Source organism: Geotrypetes seraphini, chromosome 19 (genome assembly GCF_902459505.1).
Source record: "Geotrypetes seraphini chromosome 19, aGeoSer1.1, whole genome shotgun sequence".
Classification (NCBI taxonomy): Eukaryota; Metazoa; Chordata; class Amphibia; order Gymnophiona; family Dermophiidae; genus Geotrypetes; species Geotrypetes seraphini.
The window spans coordinates 36,786,187-36,804,303 of NC_047102.1; the positions used below are offsets into that span (position 1 = coordinate 36,786,187).

At 43.9% G+C, this 18,117-nt stretch overlaps 1 protein-coding gene across 1 annotated transcript in view; it reads left to right on the forward strand.

The window, feature by feature from the left end:
* The window catches only part of FADS2 (fatty acid desaturase 2), a 51,100-nt gene extending 36,458 nt beyond the window's left edge, over window positions 1–14,642 (forward strand). The window contains exons 7-12 of the mRNA XM_033928648.1: window positions 680–756; window positions 3,384–3,481; window positions 4,412–4,508; window positions 8,108–8,187; window positions 11,177–11,302; window positions 13,335–14,642. Coding sequence (XP_033784539.1) covers window positions 680–756; window positions 3,384–3,481; window positions 4,412–4,508; window positions 8,108–8,187; window positions 11,177–11,302; window positions 13,335–13,386 — 530 coding nt within the window. The 3' untranslated portion in view covers window positions 13,387–14,642. The remainder of the gene's footprint in view (window positions 1–679; window positions 757–3,383; window positions 3,482–4,411; window positions 4,509–8,107; window positions 8,188–11,176; window positions 11,303–13,334) is intronic.
* Window positions 14,643–18,117: the final 3,475 nt, after the last annotated feature.

Consider the following 18,117-nt stretch of genomic DNA (forward strand, 5'->3'; position numbering starts at 1 on the left):
ATTTGTTTTAATGGAGTCACCCATGTGTCTGCCTGATCAATTTTTTCATGCTCCTTAGAGCTTTGTTTGTCTTTCCTCTCTGTCGGCAAATGGGCTGCCAAGAAATGCTGCCTGGAATTTCTCAGCCCGTTTTTCTTTACTTTTCCTGTAGTTTACTTTACATTTTTGTAACCCGCTTTTTCCCTTCAAAGAGTTCAGAGCGGGATAACGCTTCAAAGAGACTAGTTCCATATTCAATCAGGATGCCAAAAAATCTCACTAAAAATGTTAAACTAAAAATAAAAGTAACACATGAATTCTAAGTAAAAATACCAGTCGGCACTCAGCAATCATACTAACTGATGTCTAACGATGCATTCTTGCATTATTGCTCTGGGAGGGGCATCATGATTGTTGAGGCTAATTATTAAACCTTCGGTGGGGGGGGAGGCTAGGTGTCGAAAACCAACTGAGGTGGACAAAATGCTGAAAGTTAGCTTCAGAGGGTTCAGGGAAATGGTGAAGAGGATATTTTTAAAAATTCAACAATGATTTTCCTTTTTTCATTGCTTTAAGGTGAGTTCTACTGTTTGCACTTTTGACTTATCAAACCATAGAAGGTGGGCTTACTTTGACAGCTTGTATATACGGGTCTTGGTTTGTCCCTCAATCAGCTATTTCTCTCATTCTTTTCCTGCAGTTGGGCCTCCTCTTCTCATCCCGATCTATTTCACCATCCAGATCATGAAAACTATGATTGACCGCAGGGACTGGGTGGTAAGTAGTTAGGTGGTGAGATGGTGTCACAGATTGCAGATACTGTAAGGGAAGAAATGCAAGGATGACAGGCAGAGGGGAAAGCAGTGGTGTAGCGAGGGTGACAGGCCCCCCTCCCCCCTCCTCCTCTCCACCCCCCACTGCCGCATACGGGCGCTGCTTCCCTTCCACCCCCCCACCCCCGTTACCTCTGTAACGTTCGTGGCATGAGCAGCAACCCCCAAGCTGCTGTCGCGGCCGTGTCGGCTCTAGGCGCAGGTCCAGGAAGTGACATCAGAGGAGGAGCCGACGCTGGCGCGACAGCAGCTTAGGGGTTGCTGCTCAACACCATGAACGTTAAAGAGGTAACGGGGGAAAGGAAGCGGTGGCAGTGGGGGTGGGGAAGGAGCAGGGGGGCACAGAGGAGGATGGATGCCTGTGCCCTCACCAAGACGGCAGCCTAGGCGGAGCCCCTGCCCCCTTACTATGTCACTGGGGGGAACGAATGTATGGAGGTGGATTTATGTTATATGGGTCCTTTCACAAGGCTGTGGATACCGCGTTTCTCCGAAAATAAGACCTAGTGCATTTTTTGGGCCCAAAATTAATATAAGACAGTGTCTTATTTTTGGGGTAGGTCTTCTTTTTTTCATGTACAATTATCATCTCTCCCTTCTTCTCCTCCACCCCAATTTTTCCTCTTTCCTTTCTCCCCCCCCCCCCACCTCCATGTGTAGCATCTTTCCTCCCTTGTCACCTATCCCCTTGTGCCTTCCCTCCCATATTTCCATCTCATCCCATCCCTTGTGCAGCAGAACCCTTGCATAGCTTCAATCCCTCCCTTCCTCCCATTCCCCCCCGTGCAGCATCTTTCTATCCCCCCTTTGCGCAGCCAAACCCCCGCTGACACTTCCATCTCTCCCTCCCATTAGAACGCTGCCAACCGCAACACTGATATACCTTGCAAACAGCAGCGTCGGCAAAAACCGATTAAGCTGCTTCGCGGCCTTCTCCTTACCGGGCATTCCTCTGCTGCATCACTGATGATGTCATCAGCAACGCAGCACTTGGAACGCCCATGAGGGAGAAGGCCACGAAGCAGCTTGATTAGATTTTTGCCGATGCTGCCGTTTACAAGGTATATCGGTGTCACAGTTGGCAGGGAGGGAGAGATGAAAGTGTCAGCGGGGGTGTGGCTGCACGGCGGGAAGCTAGGGCTTATTTTTGGGGTAGGACTTATATTAAGACCTACCCTGAAAATCATGTTAGAGCTTATTTTCGGGGAAACATGGCAGTAGTAGAAGGCTTGTTTTTTCTATCTTTTCATTTGAACATGAGCTTCTCTGGTGTCAGGGAAACACAAAACAAAGTGGGAGAAAACACCACAGTATCAAGATGATGGCACAAATATATCTTCTTCCAAAACAGCAGTATCTTTATGATATTTAATGAAGTATAGTCAAATTAATGTAACCAACAGACACAGTATTCAATATATGGTTTTTATATTTTCTTGAATCTCAGCGATGTGTATCTGTAGCGATGAAAATTTCATTGCCGCTAGAGAGGTTTTTCAAATGCTGAAACAGAGTGGCACTGTGGAAAAGGGGGTATCTTACAGCAAAAGCGAAACATGTTACATGTCGGTGGAAGGAACCCCCTGACCGACTGAGAACAAACAAGCTAAGTTTCTGCACGCATGCACTTTGAGACTAAATAAGATTATAAATGGATGGAGCACTATATTTATAGTAAAAGAAAAATTCAAGTCGATCAGTGACGATTTGCTGTAAAACCTCTCTAGCGGCGATTAAATTTTGATTGCTACAGAGACACATCGCTGAGATCCAAGAAAATATAAAAACCATATATTGAGCATTGTGTATGTTTGGATACAAATATATTATAGGCACAAATCTTAATTGTACATACAAAGCAAATCTCAAATACAGATGGTGGTCAATCATGGACCCAAAACAGTCCATGTTTTGGCAATCGACGTCTTCCTCAGGATCTGAGACATTATTTTAGTACATCTTACAGCGTACAGTACTTCCCCAAAATACTGCGAATAACCTATGTAGGCACCTGCCGCTGCCCCTAATTCGCAAGCTCCATAGAGAATATTAAACCTGAGGCACAGACAAACAAAAAGGAGAAACCATTTTCTGCATTCGAGAGGGAATTCCACGTGAGGCGTCAGGAGCCCACGGCTGACTAGACGGGAAGGAGAACAGCGCTTCCCGATCTACCCCAGAAGAGCCTGGGAGAGACAGTGACCAATCAGGGAGTCGTTTACTTGTGAGTCAAAAGTGCGGTCAGAAAATACCGTGAATGACTTACATAGGCACCGCCCCCCTGTAGCCCTCTCCCGCCTCTGCTCCGCTCCTAAACCGCATCCAATATTCGCGGCTTTTCAAAATTTGCGGGTCCTCCTGGAACAGAACCCCTGTGAATTTCGGGGGAGTACTGTATAGAGACTTCTCTGGTCTCATGCATACTAGATCTGCTCTGTGTCTCTCTGAATTCTGGTATTCTTGTACAAAGCAGCCACCTTTCATTAGAAAATGTAACAATAAAACAAAAAGAATGTTGAAGAGTTCCGAAACAGAACTTTCTTTTGAGTAACACAAATCTCTCTTTTCTAGGATCTTATCTGGTCCTTTTCCTACTACACACGCTATTTCTATACATATACCCCTTTCTACGGAGTCCTAGGATCCTTACTTTTTCTCAATATTATCAGGTAAGTGTATTTAATAATTTTTCATTCGTTCTCTGCTATTTGTCTTCTCTTCTTACTCTACCTGATTCGAGAAGAATCCGCCATCAATATAGCAATATTACGAATCCATTAAGACCATCCTTTGTGAAAATCATGTCTCGCTCAAAGGGTTGAGTGTGCGGTAACTAGAGAATGGCATGGGGACAAGGTTTGTCCCCATCTCTGCAGGCTCTTTCCCTGTCCCCACACCATCCCCATGGGCTTTGTCTCCATTCCCACCCAATCCCCATGGATTCTGTCCTCACCTGCATAAGCCTCAAACACTTATGATTTAATATTTAAATATTTTTATAAAAGTATAAAAAGGGACAATATTCTACAAACCTCTTTGTAAATCACAAATAGAGCCTTCCAATTCAATCTGGTTTTGGTCTGCCTTCCCCAAAATTCTGTTGCCTGTGTTCTTACATCAACTGGGATGATCATTGGATTGTCTTTCAGGAAAATGTGTGTCAGTTAAGTGCTGGAAATGTTTCTTGATGCCAGCAACAATGAATGAATCTGTTGTAGTAACAGTAAGATGCTTAAGTAACTGGGCATATGATGGAGGGATGTTGCAGATGGTAGGAGTCTGATCAGCAGCCAAGACTCTTGTTACCACATCAAAGGCAGACAAGACACAAATGATGTCATGTAACAGTAGTTCATTTCAATCTAAAAGGAGCTTCTGCTTTATTTTAATCATTGACTTCAGTTACCAGCTGTCTAAGATATTGGTAGTAGCATTTTATAGATGCTGTTCCATCTAGTTGTATTCAATCTAGAATTTTAATACGTTAGTTAAGTCATCTCTTGCTTAAAGTTCAGGTGGTTGTCCCTGGGTTTACCCAGAATGCCTTGTCCTTGAGATTTCTGCTCCTTAGTCACTAACTGCCTTCATGTCTTTGACAGATTCCTTGAATCGCACTGGTTTGTGTGGGTGACACAGATGAATCATATCGCCATGGAAATAGATCATGAGAAATATAGGGACTGGCTCAGCTGTCAGGTGAGTGCTTGGATTCTAAATTGGATCTTTCAGTGGCCCTTCAGGCTTGGAACCGTTCAGCTCCCAGGCTCTAGGTTGAAGGTTGCCGACTCTGGGAGCCCCATCACCTCTTAAATCCGCCATACCACAAACAGTTCTAAGCGGTTTACAAAAGAAGAGACTGTATACAGACAGCGACATTACAGAGAACTTTCGAAATTGCATTGGCTTGCTAAGTTGAGTCAGGTTTATCTGGAAGTGTATTGAAAGAACCTCAGGTTGAGGTGGAGGGTCAGAGAAATTTGTCAAAGAGGTAGGTTTTTCTTGACTTTCTAAATGTTTGGTACGAAGATGCGTTTGAGATGAAGTTGGTTAAACATTTGTTCCATTTGCCTGCTTGGAATGATAGTGTTCTGTCGAGGTATCTCTTGTAGGTGCAGCCCTTTAGGGATGGAAAAGCGAACATGTAGATGCTGCCATAATGTTGCTTTGGCGATAAACCTGTGGTAGAAACTCCCCCATACAAGAGAGCTCACGCCCATCCTATTCTGCCAACTTCATTTTAATTATGTATTTATTCAATTTTATAGCCTGTTCTCTAAGAAGAGCCCATAACGGGTTACGGGTTAACATATTCACTAAGAGCTGGCAGTTTACATAGTAAGAGTTTGTAGTTTAACAATTATTACCGAGCTAACATGGATGATGGTTCTAATAACAGGATAGGTTTGGTAACTTTTCCCTAAATTAGCATTAAGTAATTTCTTATTAGTTGACATCAGTGTATCGTAAACTCTGTGCCCCGGAGGATAGAGAATGACATGGTGGTTGTTACCCGTGGTTAGCCGCGGGTAACCCGCCAAAACGGTGACCAAAAAAAAAAGGTCACCACGAGTTCGGGGACAAGGCCATTCACCGCCCCATGGAGCGGTGAATGGTAGCGCGGGGCGGTGAACAAGTAGTGAACGCGCGGTGAACGAGGGTTCGATCCGGCAGCCCACTCTCTCCCGCCAGCCGTCCATGCATCTCCCTCCCTTCTTTTCCCTTATCTTTTCTTCTTGAAACTGGCGATTTCTATAAGGCTACGAGCTGTATTACAGCCGGAGCCTTGAAGTCGCGTCGCGTTGCCTGCTGGAAAACGTCTCCTCTGACGCAACTTCCTGTTTCCGGTTGCATCGGAGGAGACTTTTCTAGCAGGCAACCCGACGCGACTTCAAGGCTCCGGCTGTAATACAGCTCGTAGCCTTATAGAAATCGCCAGTTTCAAGAAGAAAAGGTAAGGAAAAAGGAGGGAGGGAGGGAAATGCATGGCTAGCTGGTGGGAGGGAGCTGCTGGACCGCTGGGGATAGGGGGGTGGAGAGGAGAAGACGCTGAAGATGGGGACGGTGATGGGGCAGTGAAAGAGACAGCAGGGACGGGGCGGTGCAGAGGATGGTGGTCCGGGGACGGGGACAGAATTTTTTCCCATGTCATTCTCTACCAGAGGATTCCAGGTATGCCCTGAAATGCCGGCGAGGAGGAGAAACAATGAGGCCATCTGACTGCTTACAGGATATGCCTCTGGCGGCGACAGTCAGTCGGCACCTCTCTTCCTCACCAGCACCTCTGTTCCTTCTCCTTACCTATCCTTCTACAGCACCACCCTCCCCCTCCCCCCCTTACTAGCAGTAATAGGAGGCTCAGGGCCGCGGCTGGAGAACATCCGTGCGTGTGCAGATGTCGATGTGATTATTTAAAAATTTTAGAAACCGCCCAATTGGCCTTCTAGGCGGTGAACATTATGTTAAAAACATATATGGGGTAACTATACATCCTTTAAAACAATAATCATTATTTAACACATTTAAAACCGATACAAAAACAAACAGGAACAAAAAAGGGAAGAAGGATAGAAGAAAGAGAACATATAGGGAAAGAACCAAAGGGAGGGTATCTAAAAGTAGAATAAAACTATGTAGCCCTAAAAAGGGCATTTAGGTCTCGAAGGCATGCAGCTTAAAAAGTTTCTGACACACTGGTTTACATACTTAACATACAGAGCAGGATAGGTTCAGCAACATCTCGGACTTTGACTGGAAACTATACTGGACTAAAACCAATCGCCCACTACTCTCATCTAGAGTGTCGCAATCCCTGTATTTTGTTATGTGGCAAGCGGTATGGAGCCCTCATTGAATGTGGAAAGCTCAAGTGAGACCCGATCCTAAATGCTGGCACTGTCTTGGAGCCGTATGAGGAACGGCTGGACAAGTTGCAGCAATACTCACTCGAGGAACGCAAAGAGAGGGGAGACATGATTGAGACGTTCAAATATGTCACGGGCTGTATCGAGGTGGAAGAAGATCTCTTTTTTCTCAGGGGGCCCACGGCAACGAGAGGGCATCTGTTGAAAATCAGGGGTGAGAAATTTCATGGTGACACCATAAAATATTTCTTCACCGAAAGAGTGACTGATCGCTGGAATGATCTTCCACTGCAGGTAATTGAGGCCAGCAGCGTGCCAGATGTTAAGAAAAAATGGGATTGGCACGTGGGATCTCTTCATAGAGGAAGGTAGGGGTGGGTCATTGTTGTGGGCAGACTGGATGGGCCATGGCCCTTTGCTGCCGTCAGTTTTATGTTTCTATAGATCATATGTTGTTCCACTGTAGTGCTACCCGTCCATTCTGCGTGCAACTCAGATCTTACTTTTGATATAGTCATGTTTCGCTCTCAGCAGTCCTGCTTTGCCAACTCTAAATGCCCTTCAAAGCTGAGTGACACTATGTTCGCCACTGCTATCATGCACATTCTCAAGAATTGGAAATCAGCCTCTCACTTAGATTACACCTTCTGGTGGATATGCTGTTGAAAAATGTCCTATTTCCAGATTAGAATATGTGCAATGGATTTCCTTTCAGTATTCAATCGTTACACTGTAAACCGCTTAGGTCAGTAAAATGTTTTCCTTTCTGGTGGGCGAGCTTATGCTTAACTTATAAGTATGAGAAAATGAATGCTGACTTGCTGGGGCATAATAAGATATTCAAATTGGTTTGGGGTCCATTGACGTCTTTTGTAGATATGTTATACTTGCCCTTTATCTAAAAACATACCTGTTCTTGAAGTACCTAGGTAACGAATCTGCACAATCAACCCCATCACAATCTCACCCCCAAAAAATCTGATCCCGTAAACTGTTAACCACTAATCTCTAACTATGAATGTTCCATTCAATTTGTAGAATCTTCTAATTCATTGTAAACCGCATAGAACTTCACGGTCCTGCGGTATATAAACTGTTATTATTATTATTATTTATCTTTATTTTCCATTGTATTGCACTCACACATCCGGGGGGGGGGGAGGGGGGTATATCTTTTGTTTTGGTATTATTCCTGATGGTAATGATGGATGGGGGAAGGAATTTTTATCTTTTGTATAGATTCTGATTGTTTATAAGTGCTTATTTGATTATTATTATTATTATTTGTATGTAAATTGTATTGCACTTTTTGTTGGCATTAAAAACTAAATAAAGTTTTTTTTAAAAAAAAAATCTTAATAAATATAAACAAGCAAGCAGACAGACCTGAGATTTTCAGCATAACTTCCCTGCATTTGCTTCTTGTCTCTGCAGTTGGCAGCTACATGTAACATTGAACAATCCTTTTTCAATGACTGGTTCAGCGGACACCTGAACTTCCAAATTGAGCACCAGTGAGTAACTCCCTCCAATGCTCTCTCTCATCTCTTTCTTTCCCTATCCTGCCTTCCTGTCTCTGTCTTTTCAGAATTTCCTTCTCTATTTCTCTACCCTTTCATTTAAGTCTATATATTCTGCCTCTTTCATTCATTAACCAGCCAAAGCAGATTACAGAAATAAAAGCATTGGTGAAATAAACACAGACATTAAAATAAAGCGAATTGACAAATCATCACAGATCTTCAGTTATGGGGCAAAACAGAGGAAAACATCCAGGTTTTTAACAGTTTTCTATAAATTGAATAGTCCTTGGCCTGACATAATCCCAACAGCCTTGCGTTCCAGTAATGACTATCAGAGAGAAAGTTCTGGTTCTACAACTTACTGTGCAATAAGTTAATATGATGTCCGACCTAGTGGTCCAATACCATAGTAACATAGAAAACTGGCGGCACATAAAGACCTGAACAGTCCATCCAGTCTACCCATTAGTTATACCCATTACAAATACATGATTAAATTAACTTGTCTCTTTGATATTTCTGGGTCATAGACTGTAAAGTCCACCTGTTTCCAAATGCTGAAGTTGCCATCCAAGCTCACTCCAGCCTATCCAACCATCCTGTTTGCAGGATATCTACCCTAAAGTCTGGCCAGTAACATTCTCATGTTCCAAGTTAGCGGAGTTCCCATCGATGCCCTCCCCAGCCCAATCCTACACTAAATCATCACTTATGGGACACAGACCGTGGAAGTCTATCCAGTACCGGCCTTAGCTCTTTAATTTACATTCTTTGTTTTCTAATCAAAATATATAACTCCACTAGTGAGCAGTCCTGTTCCTTATTGATTTACTCCAGGGCATATTTAACAGTATTTCAATTTTTGATTTATTTAAGTTTTAGGTTAGTTTAATTTAATTTAATCTGACCTAAGGGGAGGGGGGGGAACCTCAGAATACGCTTTCGCCATTTTGCCACTGTCTGAACACTCCAACGACCAGAATGGATGTGAGAAATGAAATATGCCAAATATAAGTTGCCCTGAAGTAGCAGAGGGAAGAAATGACCTGCGAAACGCTGGCCACGTCGGCTTGGCTTAGTTTTCAGCGGCACAGACATTCTCTCAGTCCCCATTCTAAAGTCCTAAACTTGGAAACAGACGCATGAAAAAAGTCATTGCAAGTGTGAAACTTCTGTGTTCAAACGAGTTCATAGACAAAACCGCCGAAGACAAAGGCGCGCGCCGACAACTGAGCGCAAGACGGAAGCGCGCGCCGAAGAAAAAGAGTGTTTTTAGGTACTCCGACGGGGGGTTTTGTTGGGGAACCCCCTCCACACACTTTACTTAATACAGATCGCGGCGGCGTTGTGGGGGTTTGGGGAGTTATAACCGCCTTCATTATACTGGAAACTTAACTGTTTCCCTGTTTTTTAGGGAAAAAGTGAAGTTTTCAGTAAAATGTGGGGGGTTACAACCCCCCCAAACCCCCCACAACGCGGCACAATCTGTATAAAGTAAAGTGGGGGGGTTCCCCCTACACACACCCCGTCGGAGACCTTTAAAACAGTCATTTTCTTCGGCACGCGCCTCCACGTTGCGCTCAGTTGTCTGCGCGCACCTTTGTCCCGGCGCCCTTTTGACCTGACACCGTTCAAATGGAGTGGCCGGAGCATCAAATAACAAGATAAGTTACTTTGTTGCAATTGTTGGATGAACGGTTCCATGAATTGATATAATGTAGCTGGTAAAATGAGCAGAAAAATAAAAAAGAATTTTAAAGGAATATAAGTAAGATAAAAAGGCTACCAAGTATTGCAGAAATAAATGAATGAAGAAAAAATAAAAGAGGAATAAATAAGAGGGGTTTTTGCCAATGACTGTATGAGCCAAAATCGGCACTTTTGCTGAATCATGCGACACGGATTAACTGTGCAGAAGGCTCTGTATTCTGAGGTTCCCCCCCCCCAACCCCCACCCTTTAGGGCTAGATTCACAAAGCAAACCGATCGTGTACGGATCAATTTGCGACCCCTTTGCAACCAGATTTTCCTCGGGCCCCATTCACTAACCTCTCTTGCGATCCGTGCATGCAAATGAGGAGAAACACATGCAAAGTAGGCAGGGACACGATTCACAAAACAAACTTCTTGATCCGACTGGGCTGGCCGATCAACTGAAGAAGCGACTGCTGGGGACCAGTCCCAAACCTTCTTCTCCCACCAGTCGCTTGCTTTAGGATCGTCCAGCCAGTCGGAAAGTGTAGTGAATCGCGTCCTTCCTGCTTTGCATGCCGATTTCTCTCATTTGCATGCGCGGATTGGAGGATGATCAGGACGCAGGTTAGTGAATCGGGTCGCAAAGGGCTCGCAAACCGATCAGTATACGATCGATTTGCTTAGTGAATCTAGCCCATAGTGAAGATAAGCCTAACAGTTGAATGTGTGGATTCGGAAGCAGAGCTACTGAGTTACTTTACTCAGTGGAAGAAGACAGGATATTCCCGGTTCATAGTCAGTGGCGCGCAAGACGCTAGCGCACTGACAATCAAGAGCCGACAATTCAGCGCAAGACAGAAGCGCACGGGGGAAAAAGTAATTTTTAAAGAGCAACCCCCCCCACTTTATTGGTTAGTGTTCGCGCTGCTGTTGGAAGGGGGTTCGGGGGGCTGGAAACCTCCATTATAGCGAAAACGGAACTTTTTCTGATTTTTTTTGGGAAAAGTTCCATTTTCTCTGTAATGGGGGGGTTTCCTCCCCCACATCCCCCCACAATGGCAGCGCGAACACTAACCAGTAAATTGGGGGGGTTGCCACCCCAAACTCCCCGTCGCTCTTTAAAAATTACTTTTTCCCCCGCGCGCTTCTGTCTTGCGCCAAATTGTCGGCACTGGATTGTCAGCGCGCTGGCGTCTGGCGCGTGGTTATCCCGTCACCGATATTCCCTCCCTAACCACGGTCAGCCACTGCAGTTGTTCTCATTGCTTTCACCTCTCTTTTCCAGCCTCTTTCCCACAATGCCACGTCACAATTACCACAAGATTGCCCCCTTGGTGAAATCTCTGTGCAGCAAATATGATGTGAATTATGAGGAGAAACCTATCCTGAAGGCATTCAAAGACATCGTGACGTAAGAGATACTCTATCACAGAAATTCTTTATTCAACCAGCAGCAGGTGGTGCCAGTAAGACCACCTGCCCGTTAGATTGCTGAGACCTCTATCAGGTCAGTGCCAGCTGGTTACACAACCTGTCCTAGTTTCCTTATCTCTTCTTCAGTTTTACTCTGGGAACATTCAGTAGCCATATCCAATGCTTCTATAGCACAATGAAAAAGCCTTATAGGAACTTAATCCAAAAATTAAAATGTCCAAAAAGCCGACTAAGTTGGCACTTGGATGACTTAATTGCCAGGACTTCCAAGTGCCAATAATCGAATCATTTTCTTGGACATCTAACGAGACATTTCATCTGCTGTACATCCAGAGTTCAAGGAGGTGTGTTATGAGTGGGCTGGACTTGGACATCTTCTGGGGGATAATCAAACTTTTTGCAAAACACCCTGGACGTTTGGAGTTAGACCTGTTATAGAAGAACCTAAGTGCCACAAAGGTACCCAAACTGATTGGATGACCACTGGATAGATGAAAGTATAACACCCCCACACTCCCCCAATGCTCAGTGACCCCTCCCACCCCACAAAAATGTGAATGAAAGAGTACATACCTGTCTCTAGAATAACAGCACTTGGAATAGAAAAGCCTAGTAAAGCATCGCCCAGGGGTCTTAAGTAATCTGGTGGATGGGGTCGTGAACCATAGTGAGGAGGACCCAAACCCATAAGCTACTCTAACCACTACATTTTTGGTGGAAAGTGCGAGGCCACCAAAACCCTACAGCCATAAGGGCTATGGGGGTGGTATAGTAGGTTTTGAGGGAGTTTTGGAGGGCTCACCATAAATTATAAGGGGGAATATGGTGAGATGTATATCTGGCACCTTTTATGTGAAGTTCACAGCAGTGCCCTCTAAGATGCCCCACTGCTCTGTTGGCATATCTATATGGTCAGTTCATTAGAATGGTGGCCCCTCCCATGTCTAAATGGTGCCGATTTGGACATTTCTAACTTGGACATTTTTGTGATAAAAAATGATAAATAAAGTTAGACATCCTGGCCGTCTAGAAGTTTTGGTGGACAAGACATCCAAGTAGATGATTTTCGAAAAAGAAAAATTATTTGGACGTCCCGTTTCTGTGCTTCCGACTTTGGACATTTGGTGGGAAACGTCCAAGTCGTCCTTTTTGAAAATGCCCCTCTTCGGCAGAAGTTTTCAGGCACTGCTGCTGTCATTGTCTCAGCCCTTTCTTCCCCTACCATTGTCCTTGTTGAAATTAAAGGACTTTGTATTTTGGTGCAATCTACATCTTAAATGGGGCTATGAAACTGTCGTTCCTTCTCCAATCTCAGAGAGACATTTTGCTGCATGGTCATTGTCACTTAGCTTAGAATTGGACGCCTCTAGCTCTGTGTGGATATGTTTACAGAACACAAAAGTCAAACTAAAGAAAACTCTAATTGTACAATGAAAACAAAGAGAAGACTGCAGAGATGATGATCAAAAATACCAAGTCTTTAATCAAAGTCAATAAAACATTCGTATCTAAAGAATGGTTCTCGGGGGGGGGGGGTGCGTGGCTTGGCTGCGGAGCAAAATGGACGGGTGATTTCACTGCTCTTCCCTCAACTGCACAACTGGCTCAAATTAGCAGTCAGGTAAAATCAAGAATTTTAAAGAAATTTGGAGGCCATTGGATTCATTTGTTAAACTCCTTAAGGATTCGTAATCTACCTACCAGATTCAATCTTATTTTTACTGGTTTCCACACACATCCAGGCAGGGAGGGAGGGAGGGTTGGGTAAATGGATTCAGTAATTAGCAAGTATGTAAGTGCTGTTGATTGAATTTTTGAATGTATAATTGTTGGACATTTTATATATTTAATAAAATCAATAAAAAAATTTTTTTTTAAAAAGAATGGTTTTCTTCAGGTTAAAAACCAGGACCAAGACTTGGCATATCTGTTCATCATCTCTGCAGTCTTCGCTTTGTTTATGTTTAAAAAACAGCCACTTGTGACTTCTCTCTTCTTTTCTCCCACAGGTCCCTGAAGAAGTCTGGAGACCTCTGGCTGGATGCTTATCTCCATAAATGAAGATGAATTATGCGGGGATAGGGTCTTCCTCTAGACTTGCATTCTCTTTGTGTGTCGGTGTGCACCACGGCAGAAGTACCCTGGTCTCCTCACCCACAATTGCTGCTGGGACAATTCCATGACCCTGTTTCACCTTGAGCAAGAAAGAGGTTCCAAACTAGCATCTGGAACCCGTGCAGTGGCAGGAGACAATCCCGGTGCCCAGTTCCAAGGCTTAGTCTCTTTGAAACACTGGCTGATTTCTCTTGCGTCCCATAATCCTTAGTAATGAAAAATGTATGTTCACAACGTGAAGTCCACTGCTGGCAATGGACCTCTTTGGGAACCAACTGATTCAATGTGGTTGAAAGATAATTTAAAGCTTCCTTCTTCCCTCATTATCTGCACCCTCACACTCCTGTCACACATTGATCCATAGCAGAGGCATTTTTCATTCCTTCCTTTCCATCCCGTCTTCTTGCCTCCCTGTTTGCACAATGTCAGCTGCAGGGTTACCTCACAAAGCCGCAAAATCAGCTGTAATTAGCACAAGGTGCCAATGGCACTAAATTGACTGCCTTAATCTCCGTCTCACAAACTTTCTGTTTTATATTGGAATTTCTCTCCAGTTCCTTGTGCTCTCAACAGGTTGAATCAGTTTGGTTGTCTTTATTTGCCTCTAGGGATACTGCCCTGCGTTTCTGATAAAAATTGGAAATGCACTGGTTTAAAACCAGGACTGGCTCAGCCCATTCATATTGAAGGTCCAAAATATAGGCTTAGTAAATAGACGGCAATGCAGACACAAAGAATGGATCCCAAATAGATGTATAAATGACTTCTTTGTTCAAAATGCTTAAAATGTTCTTAAAACTACCCAGCGTGGTAGTTTTGCCCAAACAACGGCTGCATCAGGGGTAATCTTGCTAAAACCAAACCTAAAAAACAAAGAACATGCAAATTAACTATAAACGATCAAAAGGGATCCAAATGCTGTCTATATAAGTGAGTAGTGACATTGAAATATCCATATATATTAGGGTTAGCATATTTGTGAAGACAAAAAGAGAGGCCACATGACCCCACCCACACTCCACCCACAACCTCACCCACACTCCATCCATTTCCTTGGTCCCCCTTCCCATCACCTGTATCCTTTTAGTGCTTCTCTCTCTCTCTTCCTCCAACCCTCCAACAGGGTGCCTCTCCATCTCTTTCTCCTTCTAGCCTCCCTCTCCTGTGGGTGTTTCTTTCTTTCTCCCTCCAACTCCCCCCCCATAGGTGCCACTCTCTCTCCTTCCAACCTCTCCTCCTGCTGTTTGTCTCTCCCCTCCCATCCAGCACTACCGTACTCCATGCTCTTTTCTCCTGCACTCTCTCCTTTCCATAATGCTTCTTCAACCATCGCTCCCTCCCTCCATGATGTTTCTCCAGTCCCCCTCCCTCCCAGTGGCATGGTGAGGACAGTAGCATCTCTTCCTGCTCCCTCATTTCTGCCCTCCCCCGCTCCTTCCATGATCTACTCCTCTGATCCCACCTGCCCCCCTTCCCTTCCCTCGAACCTCTAGTTGAAGTTGTTGCTTGTGGCAATCAACAATGTGCTCCTCTCGACCCCGTTGGCTCTCCCTCTGATGTCACTTCCTATGAGCGGCACCCAAAAGTGACATCAGTGGGAGAGCCAACGGGATTGCGCAGAGCACATTGTTGACCATCGTGAACAACAACTTCAACTACAGATATGGGGGAAGGGAAGGAGAGACACACACGTGGAGGGGAGGAATGGAAAGACCGGGGGGCGGAGAGGAGGAGGGGTGCTGGCACCCCTACCAACATGGCACCCAGGGCAGACCGCCTCCTCACCCCCCTTACTATGCAACTGCTTCCTCCTTTCACTCCCTGCTGTTTCTCCAGCCCCTCTCCCTCCCTCTATGCTGTTTCTCCAGCCCCTCTCTCTCCTCTGACCTCCGATGCTGCTTCCCCTCACAATCTTCTATCCCTCGACTCCCTCTTCTACCTCCTCCCCAGCTGGCTGCTGTAATTTTATCTTTAGGCAACTGGTGACAGCAGCAATGAGGTGAGCTAGCTACTGCCAGCCTGCTCCTGAAGCGTCTCTCTGCAATTCCGGCCTATGTGGGAACAGGAAGTTGCTGCAAAGAGGCAGCTTTCGGGGTAGGCCAGCAGTAAAAGGCTCACCTCATTATTGCTGCTGCTGCCCAAAGATTAGATTACAGCGACCGGCTGGAGAGGAGGTAGGAGAGAGAATCAGGGGATAGAAAGATCATGAGGGGAAGCAGCATTGGAAGTTGGAGGAGGCAGGGAAGGAAGGGAGCTGAAGAAATAGATGGGGGAGTCGGGATAAACGGCTAAACCCGGACAGACTCCCCCATTTTTCAAAAGCTGTCTGGGCACCCTGGCAGTTCTTGAAAAAGAGGACATGTCTGGATTTTCCCAGATGTCTGGTAACATGGTATATGAACATGCATTTTAGTGAAACAAGTGCAATATAACACAAAAGATTACATAAAATTAAATCATCATAACGAAGAACTATACTCATAATAAAAAAGTAAATGACACACATTACAAATTTAATGGCTCTGTAATCTTTTGTGTTATATTGCACTTGTTTCATGTTAAAAGGCATGTTCACATATACTCGTATGGATATTTCAATGTCACTACTCACTTACATAAATATCATTTGGATCCCGTTTGATTGTTTAAAGTTCATATGTGTGTTCTTTGTTTTTTATATTTGATTTTAACAAGATTACCCCTGATGCAGCCCTTGCTTGGGCAAAACATGGCCTATGTCGGGTAGTTTTAAGGACATTTTAAACATTTAAGCAAAAAAGTAATTTATTCATCTTTTTGGGATCCGTTCTTTGTGTCAGCCTATCATATGACATGGAGTCCATAGGTAACCATACTTCTAGTACTGATCAAACTCCTTAAGTTCTGGAACAGTTGTATATTTGGATTCACTTCTGTCTGTGTGAAAAGCAGACTATGGACTTTTCCTCTAGGAATTTGTCCAAACTTTTTTTTTTTAAACCAGCTACGTTAACACCACATCCTCTAGCAACACGTTCTAGAACTTTACTATTCTCTGAATGAAAAAAAATATTTCCTCCTATTGGTTTTAAAAGTATTTCTCTGCAACTTCATCAACTGTGTCTACTCTTTGTCATTTTTGACGGAGTGAAAAATCGATCCACTTGTACCCGTTCTACACCACTCAGGATTTTGTAGACTTCAATCCTATCTCCCCTCAGCTGTCTCTTTCCCAAGCTGAAGAGCCCTAAACCATTTAGTCTTTCCTCATATGAGAGGAGTTCCATCCCCTTTATCATCTTGGTCGCTCTTCTTCGAACCTTTTCTAGTTCCGCTATATCTTTCTTGAGATAAGGTGACCAGAATTGCTTCCAGGTGAGGCATAACATTCTTAGTCTTGTTAACCATCCCCTTTTTTAAATAATTCCTAGAACTTGTTTGCTTTTTTTGGCTGCCGCCACACATTGGGTAAAAGGTGTCAGTGTATTGGCTTCGATGACACCTAGATGGGCGTATGGGCGTTTACAATTAACTGGAACCGAGGCAGATCAGTGATCCCGAGGATGAGTTGTCAAGAGTCCTGGCCTGGTCTCATCCCAAAAGAACAAGCCCTCCCCTGAAATGATTTCTCCCTAAATGAAATAAACAGCAGTCCTTTGAAAGGAAAACACAAAATGACAACTCCCCCAAAAAAGACAGCTACTGAGCAAATCCTAAACACTTAAAATGCCTTTGAAAATAGAAGCAATGATGAGGCCCAGAGGGCAAAGGAGGAGAAAGAAAGATGGGTGGCTGTTATACTATTCTAAAAATTAGATGATAAGTGGAACAAACTGAAATCTCAGACACAAAAATGGATTCCACTGTTTCACACAGTAAGCTTGATGAGAGGAGAAGAATCTCAGAAACCTATTTGATTCATGCTCAATTGCAATGTGGAATCAAGATTATACTGGTTCCACGTTTCTGTATTTGATCCTGAAAAACCTCTCAGAAGGAATTTCCAATTTTTAACTGTAACTTCTTCTTAGATCAATGCTTTAAATTAATGAACTAATAAGATTGGTGAACACTATTACACAAAAGTCCTTTATTCATCAAAAAATTAAACAATTCAAACTCAATGACTCGACATGTACATGTTTCGGCCTCAACCGGCCTGCCTCAGGAGTCTTAGTTTAGTCTTAAGAGTCTTGTGGGTGAAACAAACGCACAAACTTCCGTAATGATGATAAATATATTGGTTCTATGAAACCTAACACATGCAGGGATCAATACCGAGAACAAGTTTTGATCCCTGCATGTGTTAGGTTTCATAGGACCAATATATTTATCATCATTAAGGAAGTTTGTGCGTTTGTTTCACCCACAAGGCTCTTAAGACTCCTGGGGCAGGCCGGTTGAGGCTGAAACATGTACATGTCGACTCATTGAGTTTGAATTGTTCAATTATTTGATGAATAAAGGATTTTTGTGTAATAAATAGTGTTCACCAATCTTATTAGGACCTATCCCCACTCTGCTTTGCGACTTTGAAAGCTGGGGAGAAAGCCAACATGTTTTACTTTCTGCTTTTTCAAGGCGATTCCCCTCTATCTCGCCGACATCCATCCTGACCACTTTCTCATTCATTCATTTCAAGCATTGATCTAAGAAGAAGTTGTAGTTAAAAATTGGAAATACATTCTGAGAAGTTTT